This window comes from Octopus bimaculoides, chromosome 21 (genome assembly GCF_046866305.1).
Source record: "Octopus bimaculoides isolate indiv1 chromosome 21, ASM4686630v1, whole genome shotgun sequence".
Lineage (NCBI taxonomy): Eukaryota > Metazoa > Mollusca > Cephalopoda > Octopoda > Octopodidae > Octopus > Octopus bimaculoides.
The window spans coordinates 34489487-34513603 of record NC_142948.1 but is presented as its reverse complement, the minus strand read 5'-3'; the positions used below and the strand labels follow the sequence as shown (position 1 = coordinate 34513603).

General features: G+C 36.5%; 1 protein-coding gene across 1 annotated transcript in view; it reads right to left on the bottom strand.

Moving 5' to 3' along the window:
• The window catches only part of LOC106871942 (rhomboid-related protein 3), a 301094-nt gene that overhangs the window by 58735 nt on the left and 218242 nt on the right, over positions 1–24117 (bottom strand). Inside the window, exon 5 of the mRNA XM_089339510.1 lies at positions 6941–7174. Within this exon, the coding sequence (XP_089195636.1) occupies positions 6941–7174 (234 nt within the window). The remainder of the gene's footprint in view (positions 1–6940; positions 7175–24117) is intronic.

Sequence of the window (24117 nt, the reverse complement as noted above, 5' to 3'; positions counted from 1 at the left end):
TGTTATTGTTATTGTTGTCTCTAGCAACATACATCACCTGTTATGTTGTTATCTTGAGATATCATTACATACAGCACAATCATATGGGTTTTCTAATTTTCATACGTACGTACATACATACATATATATTTAAACATTATGAATAATATATATACCTATACAAACACATATTGCCAATAAATAATAATAATAATAATAATAATAATAATAATAATAATACATATGTGTATGTGTGTATCTGTGTATGCATATATGTATGAAGCATATATTTATGCATATGTTTATATAAATGTGTGTGTGTGTGTGTGTGTGTGTGTGTGTGTGTATATATATATATACACACACACATTCATGTATATGTATATCTTTCTCTCTCCCTCTGTATATATATATATATATATATATATATATATATATATATATATATATATATATACATCATTTACATTATTTACATTTGACAGATATTTGTGCTCATCTTGTTTATTGTTAACACAACATTTTGGCTGATATACCCTCCAGCCTTTATCAGGTGTCTCGGCGAAATTTCGAACCTGGGTTCTCATTCCTAAGGTATTTTTCGATGTTATTATTATTATTGTCATTATTCAGGCTAAAAATAATGATAATAATAACATCGAAAAAAAAAAATACCTTAGGAATGAGAACCCAGATTCGAAATTTCCCCAAGACACTTGATGAAGGCTGGAGGGTATATCAACCGAAACGTTGTGTTAACAACAAACAAGATGAAGACAAATATCTGTCAAATGTGAAAAATATAAATAATGCACGTAATTCCTCATCTCTTAAATATAGAACCGTAATATATATATATATATATATATATATATATATATATATATTGTGTGTTCTAGCAAGACCACTACAGATCTGCTTCAAATGGTTTCCTTTCAAATGAAAGCATAATATGTCCTATCCATAAAAGAGGCAGGAGAGTGGACGCTTAAATTATAGGCCTGTTTCTCTAACCTCTCATGATGTCAGCAATGCCATGGAACCCACCATCCAGAGGAAGTTGATAATACTCCTTGAGGATAAGGGCTTGATCTCTGACACCCAGCATAGCTTCTGCTCAGGGAGAAGCAGCCTTACACAGCTTTCGTAGCATTATGACTGGGTGTTGAAACATCTCTATGAATCACTCAATGGTGGCTATGATTTAGCTTGATTGTGCAGAAGTCTTTGAAAACGTTGATCATGGGGTGATAGTACTTGTTCTATCGGTCTCTTTTTCCGAACGGTTAAGGTTACGAGAACATAAACACACCACCATTGATTGTCGAGTGACGGTGGGAGAACAAACACAGACACAAAGACACACACACATATATATATATATACGACAAGCTTCTTTCAGTTTCCATCTACCAAATCCACTCACAAGGCTTTGGTCAGCTGAAGATGCTATGCAGTGGGACTGAACACAGAACCATATGGTTAAGAACGAAGATTCTTACCACACAGCCACGCCTGTGCCTATGTGTTTGTGTGTGTGTGTGTATCATCATTATCATAATTTCACGTCTACATTCTAAGCTAGCATGGGTTGGACAATTCCAATGAATTCAATGGGTTGGAAGGCCATATCTTGGTCCAGTGTCTCAGTTTCAGCATGGTTTCTATTGCTGGAAGCCTTTCCTAACACAATCACCTCACAGAACGTACCTTTTTTTTCAGGGCACCAACAACAGTGAAGTAGCCTTGTAATTTGTCTGGACAATTGCCTAATTCAGTTAATTACAAAACTTTTACAGAATATTGAACTGTTTTGCATAAAATCTACCTAAAAATAAATGTTTAATTGCGTAGTTTTATTTTTTAAATAAAACAAAAATAATCGATGAAATGTAGCATAAAATCAAACATTGATTTGATTTGATATGCATAAAGTTTTTCTGGAAGTTTCTGTTTTCTAGAAGTTTCTGTTTTCACAATGGGTTAAAATGCCAATAGTCAATATTTCATGTTTACAAATAGACATGGCTGCATGGTAAGAAGTTTGCTTCCTAACCACTTGGCTTTGTGTTCAGTTTTAGTGCATGGCACCTTGGGGAACTGTCTTCTACTATAACCTCAGATCAAAACCAAGACCATGTAAGGGGGATTTGATAGAGAGAAAGTGAAAGTAGCCAACCACATATATCTATACGTGTGTGTGTGTATGTGTGTGTGTGTGTGTGTGTGTGTGTGTGTGTGTGTGTGTGTGTGTGTGTGATTGTCTTTATGTTTGTCCCACATTAGTGCTTGCCAATCGTAGTTGGTTTGTTTATGTCCTAGTAACTTAGCAGTTCAGCAAAAGAGACCAATAGAATAAGTATCAGGCTTGGAAAATTAGAACTGAGGTTGATTTGTTTAACTAAACTCTCCAAGACAGTGCTCCAGCTTGGCCACAGTCCAATAACTGAAACAGGCAAAAGTAATAAACTGGCATCATATCCGGAGAGAAAGAAACGCAGAATTATCTGTCATCTCCTTCACACCGAGAAACCACAACTAATCCACTACCATCACCCCAACACACACACACATACACACACATACATACACACCCATCGCTCCACCACATTCCACTCCGCTCCCTATTTTTATTTCATTTCCATATGCTGTAAATATGTAACTTAGAAACCAAAAGTAAATAAACAAGTAACCATTACAGACTTTGGAGTTAATTCCATCTGATAAAAATCACAGACTTTGGAGTTAAATCTGACTGAACAACAGTCTTTGATAAGTCTAAAATTTAGTATTGATAAATTATATTCTATCTCTCGGTTGACTTAACTGTTTGAATCTTGTTTTATTATTTTTTTTCTTCCCCATATTTAGAATTATAAAGTCAAAATATTGATTCTCTGTCTTTGATGATGGTTTCGCCATGTTAGTTTCTACAATCCAGTTAGAATTTCAAGAAAGTTTCAAAGACAACAATGTGGTTTTGTACTTAAATCTTTGGTATGGAACAATCTTTGTCATAAATTAACCAAACTTGTGCCAATAGTAATGATTTCTTGTATTGATATAATACTATAAACTCAATACTATACCTTGAGGGTATGTTCTGATACATCTCCACCACCATCTATCTGTCTGTGTCTGTCTGTTTGTCCATCTTTCTCTCTCTCTCTTACCCTCATCTCTCTCATTTCTCTCTTGTCCTTTGCAACTAGGCTAGCCATGCATCTCCTCTACAGCAAGACACCTACCCTCTGTCCCTCTCTCATACTTTTATCTCCTGACAGGTACAAAGCCACTCACCTCCTCTTCCTCCTCATTCCCCTCCTCCTCCTCCCTGTTGAAGAGGGTCTCTGTCTTGCAAGTTGTTTGGTGATCCCGGCAATGTTGGTGCCATGTAAAAAGCACCCAGTTCACTTTGTGAAGTGGTTGGCATTAGGAAGGGCATTCTGCCATAGAAACCAAACCAAATCAGACTGGAGCCTGGCATAGCCCTCTGATTCGCCAGCTCTTGCCAAACCATCCAATCCATGCCAGCATAGAAGACAAGACATTTAACAATGATGATGATAATGACGATGATGATGACAACGATGATGACGATGACGACAATGATCAGAGGTTGAAGGGATCGCAACCATAGTGTAGATATACAAGTAAAATCATTGCAAAGCTGATGGTCAGAGTTCAAACTGATGGAAATGTGGTGTGTGTGTGTGTATGTATGTGTGCATATATATGTATGCATGTACAGATGTATACCTCTCTCTCTTTGTATATATATATATATATATATATATATATATATATATATATCTATATCTATATATATATATATATCTACAGACTTATCGCAATTTATGTCAATAATTTCCAAGACATGTGACTTAACATGAAAAATTATGTAACACAGGAAAAACATTTCTTAAACTTTATTAACTTACATCTGTTTTAGCAAATGTGATTTGTACATATTTCAACATATATTTTCTTTGATTTTTTTTTTCCACTTCAGAATTGGTTTTTAGATGGGTTTTTTTTTTATATATAATTTCCATGTTGTGAATATATTCACTAAGACCAACATAAATTCAGATAAATTGATTGAAATTCAAATTTAGTTTTTCTATTAATCTTTTAAAAAAAAAAAAACCCCCACAAAAAAACAGAAAAAAAATCAACAAAGTTGATAAAAATGTAACTTGACATTAGTTGAGATATGTCTGGATAACGTGTGCATTATCATCATCATCATTACCATCGTCTTCGTAGTCATCATCATCATCATCCTTTAACGTCCGTTTTCCATGCTGGTATGGGTTGGACTGTTTGACCAGAGCTGGCAAGCTGCTCTAGGATCCTGATGCAGTACCCTAGCTTATCAGTCTTTGGTCAAACTGTCGAACTCATGCCAGCATAGAAAACAGACATCACATGACGATAATGATGATGATATATATATATATATATATGTGTGTGTGTGTGTGTGTGTGTAAAGGAAGGGGTCTGGCTTTGGTTAAAAGAAAGTACAGGAGAATCAGTTTATTGTGATTTTATTCAACATATTCCCCCTCTCAGATCCACTCACTTATTGCAGCAGCCCTTCAGTTTTTCTAAACCCTGTAAAAAAAAAAACTCTCGGAAGATTGGGTCTCTGACCAGGCCTTTCATGATACCCTTACAACCAGGAACTTTTCAACACCCGCCCTCGTAAAGCTTGCAAATATTAGGTGAGAAGCCCCTTTTGGATAGGAATTGTAAGTTTATCTTCCAAGGTCAGCCTTCGACATTTTCTAGCCAAAACGGTTTTTCAACCAAATATTTACATGCTGTTATTCATAGCTTTTTGTAATGTAATTTGAGATCCAATATTCCCCAAAAGAATTTTATACATATACATGTGTGTATATGCATTATAATATTCTCTGCACAGATGATAATGATCAAAGATCAAAATGATGGAGATGGAATGTGTGTTTGTATGTATGTATGTTTGTATGTACATATATTACATATTGTAAAATATACAGTGTAAAGATAAAGCTAATAGTTTGAAAAATTATTATCTTCATCAATAAGTCATTTGAGACATTTAGACATTTAATCAATTAACAACACAGAATATTTGCACATGTGCATGTAAGTGTGTGTGTGTGTGTGTGAGAGAGAGAGAGAGAGAGAAGTGTGTGAGAGTGAATGAGCTCTGTCAAACATCATAAATATGTGATGATGTGATGTGGGGGGGGGGCGTGTATACATACTCCTAGATGTATAAGAGCCGTATCATGATCGGATGACAGAGGTGTATATGTTAACAGATGTGTGAGAACTGGCTTGTTATCTGAGACTTGCAGAAAGGTGTGGGTGTTCATATGCTCCTAGAAGTGTGAGAATTGTATCGTCATCTACACGCAAAGGGTGGTACATATCCTGTTAAATGTGTAAAAGCCACATCGTTGTCATCCTGGAGATATGTGTGTGTGTGTGTGTGTGTGTGTGAAGCATATGTTTCCAAGAGTGAGAAGTTGTATCATCCTATGTATGTATGTATGTGTGTATGTATATATGTGTGTGTGTGAAGGGTTGTATGTGTTTTTAGGTGTGTGAGTGATGAAAGAATTTTGTTTTTTCTATTAAGCATCAAAGCTGAAGTGTTTTCTGATTTTGTGCCTCTGAATAGCGAAAACTCTGATGACTCTTGGCTGCTTTTAATAAACGTGTGGTATGGCATCCATGGAAGATCATCAGAATGAAGAATATATCACCATCACTGCCATCATCATCATCGTCATCATAACAAAAAAAATCCATTAATACAACCATCATCACCCTCATAACCACCACCACCAACACCACCACACCACCACCACCACCAACACCACCATCACCACCATCACCACCACCACCACCATCACCACCAACACCACCAACACCACCACCACACCACCACCACCACCACCACCACCATCACCACCACCACCACCACCAACACCACCATCACCACCAACACCACCATCACCACCACCACCACGATCACCACCAACACCACCACACCACCACCACCAACACCACCACCACCACCACTGCCATCATCATCATCATCATCATAACGAAAAATCCATTAATACAACCATCATCACCCTCATAACTACCACCACCAACGTCATAACCACCACTGCCATCATCATCATAATCACCACTACCACTACCACCACCACCACCACCATCGCCATCATCATAACCACTGCCACTGCCACCACTGCTATCATCATCACCACCACCATCGTCGTCGTCATTTAACATCCACTTTGTACGGCTGAAAAAAAATCCATTGAGGCAGATTTTCCGATGGCTGGATGCCCTTCCAGTTGCCAACCTTTACTTGTTTCCAAACAAAGGTAATATTTCCTCATGGCTAGACATGGTTGGGGGGGGGGGTCTTTTTTTTTGTTTTGTTTTTTCAGAAAGACAAGGAATGAATGGCACCACAAGCATCACAGTGACACTTGTTTATGAATTATCATACAATCACAAAAGTGACACAAACATACACACACACACCCACCCCACACTAACATACATTCATAAATTCACATATCAACATACACACACACACACCAACATACATACATACATACATAAATGCACATACCAACATACACACACACACATACACACCAACATACAGGTTAAGCCGATGATATTGATTCCAGTGTTTCACTGGTACTTAATTTATCAACCCCTAAAAGATAGATGACAACGTTGACCTCAGCAGGATTTGAACTCAGAACACATGGACAAATGAAATACCACCAAGTGCACTGACCACCTTAAACTATAATAGTATTAAATTCAAAACAAAACTGAAATACAGCATCATAAACTCCAGAAACCCACAAGAAAATGAAAGACATTAAAAGACTAAATAAAATTTTGAAATACAAAAATAACGGTATATATTTACCTCCATTAAAGTAATTACTGGTACAAAGATGGGTGGAGGCCAGCAGCTGTAGCGGTCAGCATAGTACTGTCTGTCCAGTTCATCAGTAAGAAACTCCTTTGCAATCTTGCGTACCATTCTTCTGAAACGAGAATCCTTCCTGCTCTGAAGGTAGACAAAATTGTCGCTCCAGCCGTCCACAGCTTCTCGGCTCTGCACAGCCAGTCGGAAGCTTGGATTTCTTTTGTTGCTCATCTGGTTGAAAAGGAAGAAAGGCACAACTGTTACTATGATACTACAACAACAACAACAACAATTATAACAGCAATAGTTGTCATAACAACAACAACAACAACAACAACTGTGATAGCAAATATGTGAATTGTTATTACAACAAAAAAAAAAGAAGGAAAAAAAAAGCAATGAACATGTAAACAGAATAGACAAATAGAGAGGTGGGTGTCAGGGTTGGGAGGGAGAGGGGGCTTAAGGGCCCCAGAAAGGAGTGGATAGGAAGGTGGATGGTTAGGGGCTGGAGAAGGATGGCTGGATGGTTAGATGGTTGTCTGGGTAGGGTGGACGAGTGGATAGATGAATGGATGAGAGAATGGGAATGTGGACGGTTGGATAAGTGGGTGGATGGATGGGCGGATGGATGAGTCAACTGAGGGGGGGAGGTGGTTGGCTAGGAGCATAGGTAGTTATTAGGAATGGTACATGGTGGTGGAGGTTGAAGTAGTGGTGGTGTTGTTGTTGTTGCTGGTGGTGGTGGTATTGTTGGCAGTGTTAGTGTTAATATTGGTGGTTGTGGTGTTGGTGCTGGTGGTGCTGTTGTTGTTGTGGTGGAGGTGTAGGGGGAAGTGGTGTTGGTGGTTGTGGTGTTAGTGGTGTTGGTGGTTGTGGTGGTGTTGTTGGTGGTGTTGGTGTTGTTGTAGTGTTGGTGGAGGTGGTGTTGGTGGTGTTGGTGGTTGTGCTGGTACTATTGATGTTGATGTTGGTGCTGGTGTTAGTGATGTTGTTGATGGTGGTGGTGGTATTGATGATGATGATGGTGGTGGTGTTGTTAGTGCTAGTGTTAGTGGTGGTGTTGATGGTGCTGATGTTGATGTTGCTGTGCAGGTGGTGGTGGTGGTGATGATTGTGGTGGTGGTGGTGGTGGTAGCAGTTGCTGTTGTTGATGGTGTTGTCAGTGGTTGTAATGATGGTGGTGGCAAGAGGGAGGTGTGTGATGGATGTTGACAAAAATGTACGAATGGAGGTTAAAAAAAATGTAAATAAGTAAAAGAGAAAAAAAAACATTTGAAGAGGAAAATATTTCAAAGTTTGTCCAAGAGAAGAGGAAACAGATAAATGTTAGGTAAACATGAAATATTAATGTATACAGGGGTAGACGAGTAGTGGGGATGGAGTTGATGTGGGTGGACTTGGAGGGAGGAGAAGGGAAAGGAGAGATAGGGGGGGGGGCAGTGAGGAGAAGGAGGGGAGTGGGGGAGGGAGCAACAAATATGGACAGATTGAAAGAATGGTAAATAAACAGAATCAGGAAAGCAAATTATAGAATAAATATCCAAGAAATAAACAGAAAGACATTTTTTTTTGTTAATTTAAAATGTTTTCTGAAATATAGAAGAATAATTATAATATTAATAATAATAATAATAATAATAATAATAATAATAATTACATGCACACGCACACACACACACACACACACATATATATATATATATATTCTTTAATTCTTTTACTTTTTCAATCATTTGACTGCAGCCAAGCTGGAGCACCACCTTAAGGGGTTTTAGTCAAACAAATCAGCCCCAGGACTTTTTCTTTGTAAGCGTAGTACTTATTTTATCAGTCTGTTTTGCTGAACGGCTAAGTTTAATTGTTGTGGGGACAGACACAGATACACAAATAGTTCTAACGCTGGTTATTAGTATTACTATGCCCACACAAAATAATAATAATAATAATAAATACAACAACAACAACAACTACAATAGCACTCAGAGAGTGCAAACCTCCACCAAGGCAACACCAGCATCCTCTCAATGATTTGCCACAGATGATTTTTAAAATAAGAATATCTGAAATAAACTCGACTGCTCCCACAAAAGAGAATACTAAAAATGAACCTGACTGCTCTCAAAAATTAACTAAAAAAGCAGGAAAAATAATCCAGAATCCTTGTCCAGTACTGGATCGATCCCCAAATCTCATCAGTTTGTGCCAGTCACGAGGCCAAACATCCCTGAAAGTTTCATCCAAATCCATCCAGCAGTTCTTGAGATATCTTGTCCACAGACAAACAAACAAACACAACTGAAAACAATACCTCCACCTTCGCTAAGGCTGAGGTAATGATAATCCTTTCTACTTTAGACACAAAGCCTGAAATTTTGGGGGAGGGGACCAGTCAATTATATCGACCCCAGTGTCTCACAGGTATTTTTAATTTAGTGACCCCGAAAGGATGAAAGGTAAGGTCAACCTCGGCAGAACTTGGAGTCAGGGTGTAGTGAAGGGTGAAATACCAATTTCTTTATTACCTAAAAAAGGCTGTACAAAGAGTTTTTTTAGGACATCACAAAACATGAAGACAGTTACAAAATGCAACAAACATAAAAAGCAGGAAACTAAAAATTACAAAAACGAATGATAATAGTAGAAGAAAAATTAAAATAAAATGATAATATGCAAGAATGAAAAGATGAGGCACAATGTCCACTCGCCCCCAAAGGTGGGTGGTTACATTTATCAAGTTTTTCACTTATACTTCAACAGTTTTGCAACTCAAAAAGTTGAAATATTCTCGTTACTTTCCTCCCATTAATCACTGTTACTTCCGCCTTTATCAACTGTAAATAATTAGTTCTAGAGGGTGGTGTTTCCACCAACCAAATTCGTTTCGTTCTTACATTCTCATCAAATTCTTTTATGTACTCCCATCAAGACGGGTGAAATAAGCATTTCACCCAGCATGCTAACGAAACGATTCTGCCAGCTCGCTGCCTTAATGATATTTAATTATAAAAGTATAAGAGGATTTTTCTTAAACATCAAATGGTTAGGAGGGTCCACCTCTGTAAAATGGGAATCAAAGGGGTCCATAGGTTGAGAAACAGGGGTTCAGAACATTATCCAGAATATGAAAGCCAACCCTAGCACTCAGTGTGTGTATGCGTGTGTGTATTCATGTTAATGTTGGACAAAACAAAACTGGTGGTGGTGGAGGTGGTAGTGGTGATGAGTAACCTAGCAGATTGACAAATGGGAATTGAGAAAATAAGTACCAGCAGTTATACAATCAACTATAAAAAGTTGAAAGTGTTACCCCCCAGCTTGATCAGACATTTGTGGTTGTAATCAGTAAATGTTAGTGTGTGTGTGTGTGTGTATCTATATGTGTGTGTCTGTGTACACGATTCTGTACATTGATGTATGTGTAAGCATGTGTATGCATGTACCTGTATGGGTATGTGTATATGTATTTATGTGCGTATGTGTGCATGTTTCTATGCAGTTACCTGTATGTGCATCTATAGGTATCTATATAAAAGTATGTGCGTGTGTTTATGTTTGTAAAGGGTTAATATGAAATACAAAACATATAAATGTACTAAAGAACACATACTTTTACTTACATCCACCCACACACACACACACACGCATAATGTATATATTATATGTATGTACATGAGTGTTAGCGTGTATGGGTTTTGGGTATTTAAAAATGATTGGAAAATATCCTGATTGCAATGTAGTGTAGAATATTGAAAAGGAAGAAATGTGGTTAATTGTCTGGAAAGTTTAAATGACTAGCGCTATTCTTCCTTTTGGCAATTTGGTCGTGTGTGTGTGTGTGTGTGTGTGTGTGTGTGTGTGTGTGTGTGTGTGTGTGTGTGTGTGTGTGTGTGTGTAAGAAAATATACACAGGGAATGATGTATGGTGAGAGTGATACATGCATATATATATATATACAGATGCATATGTACATTTTTGTGTGTGTGTGTGTATACGTATATATACTTATATATATATATATATATATATATATATATATGTATATATGTATGTATATATGTATGTATGTATATATGTATGTATGTAATTTTAAATTACTTAAGCATTTATTACTGAGAGTAATTTACATATGCATCTAACAAATATATTTACATACACCACCATTTATATAGACTAATTGAATTACGCATACATACATACATACAGACATATACATATGTGTGTGGGTGTATATATATATATATATATGTATGTATGTATGTATCTATGTATGTATTAGTAGTAATTTTGAATTACTTTGGCAATTATTCCTCTCAGTAAATAGCAATAATTCCACTTAATTTGCATATGTATCTAACAAATATATAAACTAAATAATCTATATATACTTAAGATTTTATATATATATATATATATATATATATATATATATATATATATATATATATATACACATACACACTTAATAATGTTTTATTTACCCAATATTATATTGTCACATTAATTTTAAATTACCCCAGCTATTCGTTGTTGGTAGTTTCTGTGTCTAGCGACCAAATATATATATACATACATATATCCTTATGCACACACACACACACACACACTCACTCACTAATTCATAGCCTTATGCACTAATTCATATATATCATGTGCATCCCACCTTTAGGACAGGTGTACCATATCGTGTCCACGTATCCTCAAAGAAATAACTGTAAGGACTTGTAATAAGTTGTAAAACACTACCTTAGAAAAACCATCCAACCCATGCCAGCTTGTGAAGTCAAACATAAAACACTGGTCATGTGATGCTGACTCAGTGAATTTACTGAAAAATTACAGTATATTCCACAAACAGGTATCTTCATGACTATCACTCAAAACTTTCTATCTCTCATTCTACTTTTCCTAGGCATCCATAAGAACTGTAATTCATGAATGCTCATAATGTTAAGGTAAGCTACTTGTGCTTAGATACTACTTCAAACATTTTGTCACTCATTTTACATTTCTTAGGCATCCACATAAGAACTGTAAAATCAATAATGCCCATAATGTTAAGGTTAGCTACTTGTGCTTAGGTATTACTTCAAACATTACACACTACAGCAAAAGTATATGCTTTCAGACAAACATCATTTCATTCCCTTGTCTGTAACTTTCAATATCTCACCAACTGCCCATTTGGAGGATCCTGCCTTTCAAAGGCTGTGGGTTGTGGAACCACGCCTTCACCGTTTGAGAATGGAAATACACTCTCACCATGTGGATCAAACAGTCAGTGATTTCAAGGTTAGATTTTCACAACCTATCTACTCATTAAAGTGAAGGGAAAGGTGAAAAAACTCCATTCTCTACTTGTTCAACTTCATTTGGAAACTACATGACCAAGGATACAATATGACATGGAGAATCCTTCACAAGACTTTTCCCTAACTGAAGCAGATAATTGCCAAAACTGCCTTTCTAGATAAACTGCATGTACTGCAAATATCCTGAAGTATTTATCTCTGTCACATGATGTTCCCCTGTGAGTAACACTAGTTCTTGCAAAAAGTTCATAAACTAAACATTATTACTTGATTTCTGTTTAGGTAGATAGATAGATAGATAAACAGATAGACAGACAGGCAAACAGATAGATAAATAGATAGATGGATGGATAGATAGATAGATAGATAGATAGATAGATAGATAGATAGATAGATAGATAGATAGATAGATAGATAGATAGATAGATAGATAGATAGACAGACAGACAGATGGATAGATAGACAGATAGATAGACAGATAGACAAACAGACAGATAGATAGATAGATAGATAGATAGATAGATAGATAGAGATAGATAGATAGATAGATAGATAGATAGATAAAGGTAGACAGATGGATGGACAGATAGACAGATAGATAAATAAACAGACAGACAGACAGATAGATAGATAGATAAATAAAGATGGATACACAGATGGATGGATGGACAGATTGATAGATAAATAGATAGATATAGATAGACAGACAGATAGATAGATAAACAGACAGACAAATAGATAGATAGATAGATAGATAGATAGATAGACAGATAGATAGATAGATAGATAGATAGATAGATAGACAGACAGATGGACGGACAGACAGACAGATAGACAGACAGATGGACGGACAGACAGACAGACAGTCAGACTGACAGATAGATAGACAGATAGATAGATAAACAGGCAGATATGGATACATACATACTTACATACATGATGATGGCTTCAACTCAAATTCAGGCAATGTTATCACTTAAATTGTTTTCTTAAAGCTGCATAATTTGGGGTTTTTTCAGTTCTGCCTGGGAACAACACTCTTTTACACAGATCTGGCAATGATATGTGCCTCTTGCAACAGGTGTTCAAAGAATTTACCACCCACGCTGACACATGCCTTCGTTCTATCATGGAATTTTTCTTTGAGCATTTGGCCTTTTTTGGCTACAGCTAACCTTAATATGAAACACATAAGAGAGGTGTTAAGAATTAAGTAATGCCTGTTCCTGGAGTTTTTTAAAAGCAAGGAAAGGCCTTTGCATAGGGTCAATCCCACTCTCTGAATAATGTAATGTATTTGCCGGAAAAGAAGAACTATTTTCCATCATTGGATGCAAACAAAGTCACAGGTGTAGCTTCAAAGTTTTTCTTTTCTTAGCGAGATGTCTAAACAGGTGATGTATATAAAACAGAGATGAAAATTCTTCTGCATCTCTAAATATAACATCTGTACTATTGCAGTTTCAAAAACTGAAAACCACACTACATACATACATATATGTATATATATATATATATATATATATATATATATATATATATATATATATATATATATATATATATATATATAAACAGACACACACAAATATCTGGATGTATATAAATACACACATGCATATAGGTGCAAATACACAAATACACGACTCATATATGTACAAACATACACATGAACACTTATACACACACACACAATAGCGATGGTGGTGGTTACAATGTTTGTTATGGTGATAGCAGCAGTGGTAATTGTAGCAGCATTAGCAGCCACAGCAGCGACCACAGCAGCAGTTGCAGTGCTATCATCATCATCATCATCATTAAGGCAGCAGGCAAACAGAATTGGTGTAGCACATTGGACGAAATGCTTAGTGGCATTTCCATCTGCTCACCGTTCTGAGTTCAAATTCCATTGAGGTCAACTTAGTCATTCATCCTTTTGGAGTTGATGAAATAAGTACCAGTCATGCACTGGGGTCGATGTCATCGACTTACCCCCTTCCTCACTTATTTCAGGTTTTGTGCCCATAGTTGACAGGATTATTATTATTATTACCTCCGTCTTAACGAAGGCAGAGGTATTGTTTTCAGTCGTGTTTGTTTGTTTGTCTGTGGAAAGATATCCAAACAAAAAAACCACTAGATGGATCGGATGAAACATTCAGAGATGTTTGGCCTCGCAACTGGCACAAACTGATTAGATTTTGGGATTGATCCGTTTCTGGACAAGGATTTTGGATTATTTTTCCTGTTTTTTAACTTAATTTTTGAGAGCTGTTGCATTCATTTTTAGGATTCTCATTTGTGAAAGCTGTCAAGTTTATTTCCAATATTCTCATTTTAAAAATCATCTCCAGTTAATTGTTGAGAGGACATTGGTGTTGCCTTGGTGGAGGTTTGCATTCTCTGAGTCAGTATTCATGAGAGTTTTTAATTTTGTTGACTACTCTGTTATAGTAGGGTCAGTTGGGCACCATCTGTGAGAAAAACAGCAACATGATGCAATTCACTCTGCCAGAAATTTCGAAACCCCATGCTGTACTGCTTGGCATTCATGCTGGAAGCTCCAATACGAACATTTCAGAGTGTTTGGGTGTCAATCTGAGGACATGTACTGAAAAATGATAAAAATCAAACAGCCAGTCAACATCATAGTGTTTGGAGTGATCACTAGTGATGGTGACATTATACTTCCATTTATCTTTCCACATGACCTCAGACTCAACACGGAGGCCTAACATCAAGTGCCTGGAGGAGGTAGTGCTGCCCTGGGTCAAAAGGGTGGCTGCTGGAAGGCCCTGTGTCTGGCAACAGGACTCTACACCATGCCACACAAGCAGGAGGACCCAGCCATGGCTGTCAGACAATTTCTGTGACCACATCACCTCTAACGTCTGGCCACCTAACTCCCCAGACTGCAACCCCCTTGATTATTATGCATGGGGTACACAGTTGAGCAAGAGACCAACAAAACTCCTTGTAACACTAAAGGTGAAATGAAGGCAAGGATTATGGCAGCATTCACCAACTTAAACAAGGAGACTATCCAGAAGAGTTGCAGGAGATTCCAAAGGCATCTGGAGGCTGTGGTTGAAGTCAATGAGGACTTTATTGAATAAATTTACTCTTTAGTATTTCAAGATATTTTTATGTAATTTTGGTAAAAATATCAGTTAAAATGAGATGTCAGTGTTATTTTCATTTTTGCATTATTTAGACGACAATACATTCACCACACCCTGTATATGTATGTGTATGTGTGTGTACATAAGATATATACATACATACACCAATCCAAAATGTGTATTGTCATACAGATCAGCTGTCCTGCAGGAATGAATATCTCCATGAAAATCAAGGAGAAAGAGGATAACTATTAAAACTACTTTGAAACTCCCAATTTGTGTATCCAGATAATAAGTTCATATTGAAACTGATAATAAACATCTAAGTGACAACCTATAACAGCTAGGATTCCAAAAAATGAAATCTGCCAGTTTATGCACACATTACAAATATTACAAATAAAATTCGTAAGCGGAACAATAAAAATCTGCAAGATGTTTCTCCAATTCAAAACGTGAGACTATTTTCTTGTCTTCTTTTATCTACATTGCAACAATGGAGTTTTGAATCTTTGTTGGAAATCATTTCCTTCCTTGCAGGAAGATTTCAAATAATTAAAAACAGAAGGTAACATACAGACATACAGGCATGTATGCATGCATGCTCACATACGTGCACGTATGAACGTATATGCACACATAAATGCACGCAGACATATTCACATGTACATCCTAATTACAAATTCATATTTGTATTGTTCAGCAGGTTTAATCTTTAAGCCAAACAGTGAAAATATATAAGACATTTTTTTTTCTTCCCTCAGTTCCACAACATGCAACTCTACCAGTGTCGATGTGTAAACTCCAATAAGGAGCATTGTTCCATACTAAGAACGCCCCCTCGCCGCTTCCCCCACTCTCGCCCCCACCGTTCTGCATTATCATTTTTTTCTTTTCTTTACATTTCTTTACCTTTTTTTGTGTGTGTATTCTAGAACATCAATTTGAAATATTAAAAAAAAAAAAAATTGAAAACAAAGGAAGTGAAGGAGGGGAGAGAGGGGGAGAAAAAAGAAGACAATCAATTGAATTATCCATAAATAGAAATTGGGAAAAACATTCGCATTACATCACCTGGAAACATGGCATGGGTTTTGTTTTTTTGTTTTTTCTCAATTATTTTACGTGTGCGCACACATGCATTCACACAGACATGTGCACGTAAGCATATGTGTGTAGGTATTTATGCGTATGTACAAATATATAAATATGCACATATACATGTGTGTAGACTCACATACATGCATGGGCATATGTATGCGTTTGTATTTCTATTCATGTTTATATATATATATATATATATATATATATATATATTCAGGCGTGCACACATAATTTCTATTAGTTCATGTTCACAGATAGACATGCAAAAAAAAATGAGGCTACACACATGCATACACACACATGTGAATGCACACATGCATACACACACACATACACACAAACACTTTTATATGTAAAGCTACAAATAAACGCAAAGATTAGATTGGACAGGTAGTTGTACATATATACATACAATAATATATATATATATATATATATATATATATACATACATACATATATACATATATATATATATATATATATATATATGTATATACATATATATGGATAGATAGATAGATAGATAAGCAGATAGACAGATAGATAGATAGACAGACAGGTAGATAGAGAGATAAATAGATAGATAGATAGATAGATAGATAGATAGATAGATAGATAGATAGATAGATAGATAGATAGATAGATGGAAAGATAGATGAACTGATAGAGAGATGGATGGATAGATAGATATATTGATATTCATTTGAATCTTCATCATGGATCAAGAAAACTATAATTCAGGAAAGTACTCAATACATTACAGGCACAGTTTGTATTTCTCTTGCTAACAAGATGGTTCCTCACTATACTATATCATTTTCATGTATGTGAGCTGGATTTGCCTTTCATCCTTTTGAGGTCGATAAATTAAGTACCAGTTCCATACTGGGGTCGATCTAATTGACTGCCCCCCCTCCCCCAACATTTCGGGCCTTGTGCCTAGAGTAGAAAAGAATATATATATGTGAGCTGGCAGAATCGTTAGTGTGCTGGGCAAAATGCTTAGTAATATTTCATCTGCCGTTACATTCTGCGTTCAAATTCCGCCGACGTTAACTTTGCCTTTCATCCTTTCGGGGTTGATTAAAATAAGTACCAGTTATGCACTGGGGTCAATGTAATCAACTTAATCCCTTTGTCTGTCCTTGTTTGTTCCCTCTATCTTTTGTCCCTTGTGGGCAATAAAGAAATAAATATATATATGTATGCCTTCAAATACCTGTATATATACATGTATGTGTTATATATATATATAATTAGATTCATAAATGTGTATTCTTAAATATATCTTCTGTGAGTTTCTCTTTCTTGAATCTTTTCACAAGGCTTCGGTTGCCCCAGGGCTACAACAGAAGACACAACCGTGTCTATGCATGCCCACTCGTTGTTTACATACTCCACTCGTTTTATTCCCTCATTTGTTTATGTATCTCAGGTTATTTGCACTGTTGGTGACGTCCTGTACCCATATATACACATGCCTATATACATACATATACATATATACATACATATATATACATACATATACATATATATACATACATATATATATATATATATATATATATATATATATATATATATATAGAACTTGTACATCATTAACTCCATCATTTTTTATTATTTTGTTATTTCAGTTTTGTGTTTCTTTTATTCCATGTTTTCCAGGTATTTTCCAGGTGTTTCCTTCTACATCTTCCCATTTCTTGAAGTCAACTTCTTCTCATCATCTCCTTTGTGAAATTTTGTTTTCCTGAAATCAAACCTTCACCCTTTCCTGCTCACGTTTTCTCCTGCTGGTTCCTTTCAAATGTGTTTTCTTCCATTTCGATGCCTTCCTTGGGCTTCTTCACACAGCTGTCAGCCACCTCGTACTCTTCATACTCCACCCCCTCCTCCTCCTCCTTATGCAAACACACATGTCTCTACTCCAGGCTCAGTCATCTCTCTCTCTCTCTTTCTCTCTCTCTCTCTCCCTCTCTCTAGCACATTACATCTTATTCCTCTTCTATCCAAATTTTCTCTCAGCTCAATTTGTGCTCTGTCAACCATGCACATTAACGTTGCACATCTACCAATGCATGCTTGCATTATACATTCACACACTCACACACACACACATGTCTGTATACATGACGTTTGTTTAATGACTATATGTGTGTATGTGTATGTGTGTGTGTATATATATATATATATATATATATACACTGTGTGTGCAGTGCATATGTGTGCATATATGTATATGAGAATGTGTGTGTATATTTGTATATATACATACACACACACATACATATATATATATATATATATATATATATAATGTTTGTGTACGTGTGTATGGTGTGCTTAAATATGTGGTGCATGTATGGTATATATATATATATATATATATATATATATATGTGTGTGTGTGTGTGTGTGTGTGTGTGTGTGTGTGTGTGTATGCGTGAGTGTGTGTGTATGCATATATACATATATGTTTGCATATGCATGCATGTTAGTATGCATGTGTGTGTGTGTGTGCATGTGTACACATGATGCGAACGGCAATGGTGGTGAATACAAATTAGAAGGAAAAAGAAGACGGCGGTGTTGGCATGGAAGAAGAAGAAGAAGAAGAAGAAGGAAGGAAGGAAGAAGAAAAGGAGAAGAAGGACACTGACAACAACAACAACAAGTTGGGAATAAGGGAAGAGAAATTTGCAAGAAAGGAAAGAAGAGAGAATTTCAGGTGTTTAACTCAAATTGCTATGCACACTGCTGCACTGCTGCACTGCATGTGCAATGCCTATTGCACTCTGCATGTGGCACATTGTACGTGTATGCACAACGTACTCTGTGTGTATGTGTGTGATGCATTGCACATGCTGCACTGCATGTGTTTTGCACAGTTTTCCATATCATACTCTGTGTGTGTGTGTGTGTGTGTATGCGCTGCACCATGAATGTGTTGCAGTGTGCATTTGTGTGGTGCACCATTGTTGTAGGTATTGTGCGATGTAATGACTTTGTTGCATTGTGCAACGGTTACATTGCTTACATACAAATTAATCATCAAGCTACTATTGTTACTGTTGTGGTAGTAGTAGTAGTGGTGGTGGTGGCGGTGGTGGTAGTGGCGACGGTGGTGGTGGTGGTGGTTGTAGTGGTGGTGATGGTGGTGGCGATTGTGTTGGTGGTGGTGATGGTGGCGATGTTGGTGTCGGTGATGGTAAAGGTGGTAGTGGTTGCAGTGGGGGCAGTGGTGGTGGTGGCAGTGATAGTGGTACTGCTGCTGCTGCTGCCACTGCTACTTATGGAGACAGCAAGGGTAAATGTAGTGGCAGTTGTGGTTACAGTGGTGGTGGTGTTGGTGCCAATGGTGGTGGTAGAGGCGCCAGCATGGAGTGAGTTAGTACAGGTGGTAGTGTTGGCAGGGGTAGTAATTATAAGGTTAATGTCAATACTAGAAGCAATAGTAGTGGTGGTAGTTGTGGTGGTGGTGGTGCCAGCTTGTAGTGGGTCGGTGCTGGTGATGGTGACAGTAGTGGTGGTAGTGGTGAGGTGCTAATGGAAATAGCAATGGTAATTTTAGCGGTGGTGATGATGGTGGTGGAGGTGTGAGGGTAGACTGGGTTAGTGGTGTTGGTGTTAGTAGTGGTGGTAGCAATAACAATGATAGTAGTAGTAGTGGTAGTGGTGGTGGTGGTGGTTGTGGTAGTGGCAACACAGTTCAGTGAAGTGTGAACTGTGATAAGTGACTTGACACTGTTACAGTTGTAGTGCTCTTGTTGTTGTTGTTGTTGTTGTTGTTGTTGTTGTTGTGATGGCGGTGGTGGCAGTGGTGCTTGAGGAGGTGATATGAAAAGAGCTGAAAGGGATGTGCTAGTGCCTGACAAACCATGATGATGGTGATGGTGATGATGATGGTGATGGTGATGCTTGCTGTGGTGGTGGTGGGGATGTTGGCAATGGCAATTACTATATTTATGATGATGATAATTATTGCAGTGGTGGTGAGGGACATTGGCGATGACGATGATGATAATGTTGACGATGAGGACAATGATGATGATGATGATGATGATGATGATGATGATGATGATGATAGCAGTGGTGTGGTGGTGGTGTTGGGTATGTTGGCGATGACAATACTGATCATTATGACGATGATGATGATGATGATGATGATGATGATGATGATAATTGCCACAATAGCGGTGGTTGGGGGGGGTTGGCAATGATGATGACAATATTGATTGTGATGATGATAATGATGACGATGATGATGATGACGATGGTGATTGCAGTGGTGGTGGTGTTGGCAATGACGACAACAATACTGATGACGATAATGATGATGATGATGATGACGATGATGATGGTGATAATGATGGCGGTGGTGGTGGTGGTGGTGGTGGTGCGATGATGATGGTAATAATGATGGTGATGATGATGACGATGGTGATTGCGGTGGTGGTAGCAGAGATGATGTTGGCAATAACGACAACAATAATGATGACGATGATGATGATGATGACGATGATGATGATGATGACGATGATGATGATGATGACGATGATGATGATGATGACGATGGTGTTACGATGGTGGTGATGATGGTAACGGTGAAGATAGGTTAGAGAATTTAATTAGGAAAAATAGGAACAAAAAATTATGCAGTAAAATATTTAAACAAATGTATCCCAGATCAATTAAAATCTATCAGATTGATCAATTAAGTGTTTAACTTCCACATTTGATTTTGTTTATTGCTGTTCAGTTATTTTTTTCTTTTGTCGTTGTTGTTTGTATTTATGCCTGTATGTGTGTAAATGCATGTGTGTGTGAAGTGGAGGGTGGGGCCAGCTGCTTGATGCTGGTTAGCTTCTGTTTGTTTGTTATATGATTTTTCATTAACTAATTAATAATTAACGACAAATTATAAAATTAATCGATAATAATAATAACAATAATAATAATAATAATAATAATAATAATAATAATAATAACAAAAACAACAAAAATAACAATAAATGTGAGAGGAAAAAAAAACACCCACCCACCCATCCACTTTACAAAAACAAACAATACATAAATATAAATATATGGCACATACCCAAGGTACACTTAGCCATTTGTGTTCATTTGTGCAGCAGAAGCATGCAATAATAAAATTTAGTCAAATGAAATAACAACAATAATAATGATGATGGTGATGATAATAATGATAATAATAATAATAATAATAATAATAATAATAATAATAATAATAATAATAATAATAATGATAATGAAGTGTTAGAGAAGAGATATATGTTAAGAGGGAGGCACATAAATGGAAGATTCCACTGTCCCAAAACACTGCGGAAGGAAATTAAACAGTTTAGTCATGCTGGTGACACTTGTGCATACTTAGGTTGCTCTACCGGCCTTTTAAAGATGATCAATTAACCTACACCGATAGCATCTGAACATTTGATGTCTTGCTAATGCAAAATTGATGATAATGTTTCTTCATTCTGTGATAGAATGGTGCCAACACATTTAGAGAATGAAGGTGGACAATTAACCTGGTGTTTGTACTTTACAAGTATTTTCTTTTATTGACCCCAGAAAGATGATGGTATCCGAGCATAAAGCTTCATAATTATTTCTAACATTAGCCCTTTCATTACCAACCCGGCTGAAACTGGCTCTGGCTTTGAGTACAAATATCTTGTTTCCATAAGTTTTGAATTAAAATCTTCCACCAAACCTTTGTTACAATTTATGTTCCTAACACTAACTTAATGATAACTAAGTTATTTTACTAAATTCTTTGTTATATTTAAAATTAATTGAAAGTAACACAGAGCATCTCAACAGAAGTATGGTAACAAAAGGGTTAAAATATATAATAGAGAAACAATTCTTAACCCTTTCGATACCAACCTGGCTGAAACCGCTTCTGGCTCTGTAGTACAAATGTCTTGTTTCCATAAGTTTTGAATTAAAACCTTCCACCAAACCTTAATCACAATTTATGTTCCTAACACTAGCTGAATGATAACTAAGTTATTTTACTAAATTCTTATATTTAAAATTAGTAGAAAGAAACACAGAGCATCTCAAAATAAATACAGAAACGAAAGAGTTAAAGTAGCAAGCTGGGACGATGGTCAGTATGCTGGACAAAATGTTTCGTGGTATTCTCTCTGCCTTTACTGGACAAAATACTTAGTAGCATTTTCCTGTCTTTCTTTTCTGGGTTCATATTTCACCGAGATCTTCTTTTACTTTTCATCATTCTGGGGCTGATAAATTAAGTAATGGCTGAACATTAAGGTGGCAAGCTGGTGCAATGGTCAGCATACCAGACAAAATGAATCATGGCATTTTCTACTGAGATCTACCTTGCCTTTCATCATTTTAGGGGTCAATAAACGAAGTGCCACCTTAAAATTAACGTGGCATGCTGGCACAAGGGTCAGCATTTGCATACGATCGGAAAGATTCAGCATGACACATTCAATGTGACAAGGCTGCCCCCTTGAATAACAGGTCCCATTCGCCTTTGGCAACTGAGTGGACTGGAGCAGTGTGAAATAAAGAGTTTTGCTCAACGACACAATACACCACTGAGAATTGAACTCATCACCTAACAATCAGGAGCTGAGTACTTTAATCACTAAACGTCATGCCTTTACAGAGGAAATATAAACTTGACAAGAGAAGTGGGTATTTTCTGCAGTAAATACAAAACGTGGAGTGTTATCGGCATTATGTAACAGAAATAATATAGCGAGAGTTTGGAGCATATTATTTGTCAACAATTAATAATAAACCACTATCAAGAATTTAATTAAACAATATTGCAGGAGAACGTTTTAATTAAAACAACAGATTTTTATCAATATGGAATTTCATTAAATTGATTAGTATTCATGGCAGGCATGTTTGTATATATACACACATAAATACATAAATATATACATACACATATATATACATACATGTATACATTTGTATATGTATGTGTGTGTGTGTGTGTGTAGCATCACCAGCACTTTTTTAATGGCCATTTCCTTATTCTGGTTCAAATGGTTTGGATGGTTTTCACAATGCTTTATCACAATTTGTAGGCCATATCTTCCAGTACACACAAACATGCACACATATATATACATACACACATAGACAACAAGCTTCCTACAATCTCCATCAACCAAATTCACCCCTAAGATATTAGCCAATCCATGGTTATAGTAGAGGGCACCTCTTTATGATGGCATACAGTAAGACAAATGATAAACTTCTTGAGACACAAAAGCAAAGAAGATAGCAGCTGTTAATGAAGTTTTAGTGTTAATGAACGACTGAATGTCATTTTCTTTTTATATGGGACTAACATTTAAAGTACACTAAATCCACTCTGTTCGAAATAAACCATGTTTGCCAGTTAGTAATTGAAATTTCATCAAGAATTCACCAATTCTGATCTCTTGTTTAAAATTGCCAAAGGTTATTTTAAGTTCGTAAAACAAAAGGAAGTTTTCATTGAAAATTTTGAAAAATGGGATATTACATTTTTCTGAGAGACAAGGATCACATCTTCTGGAGCCATTAATATGCATTAATGCATAGGATGCTTGTTCTATAATGGACCAG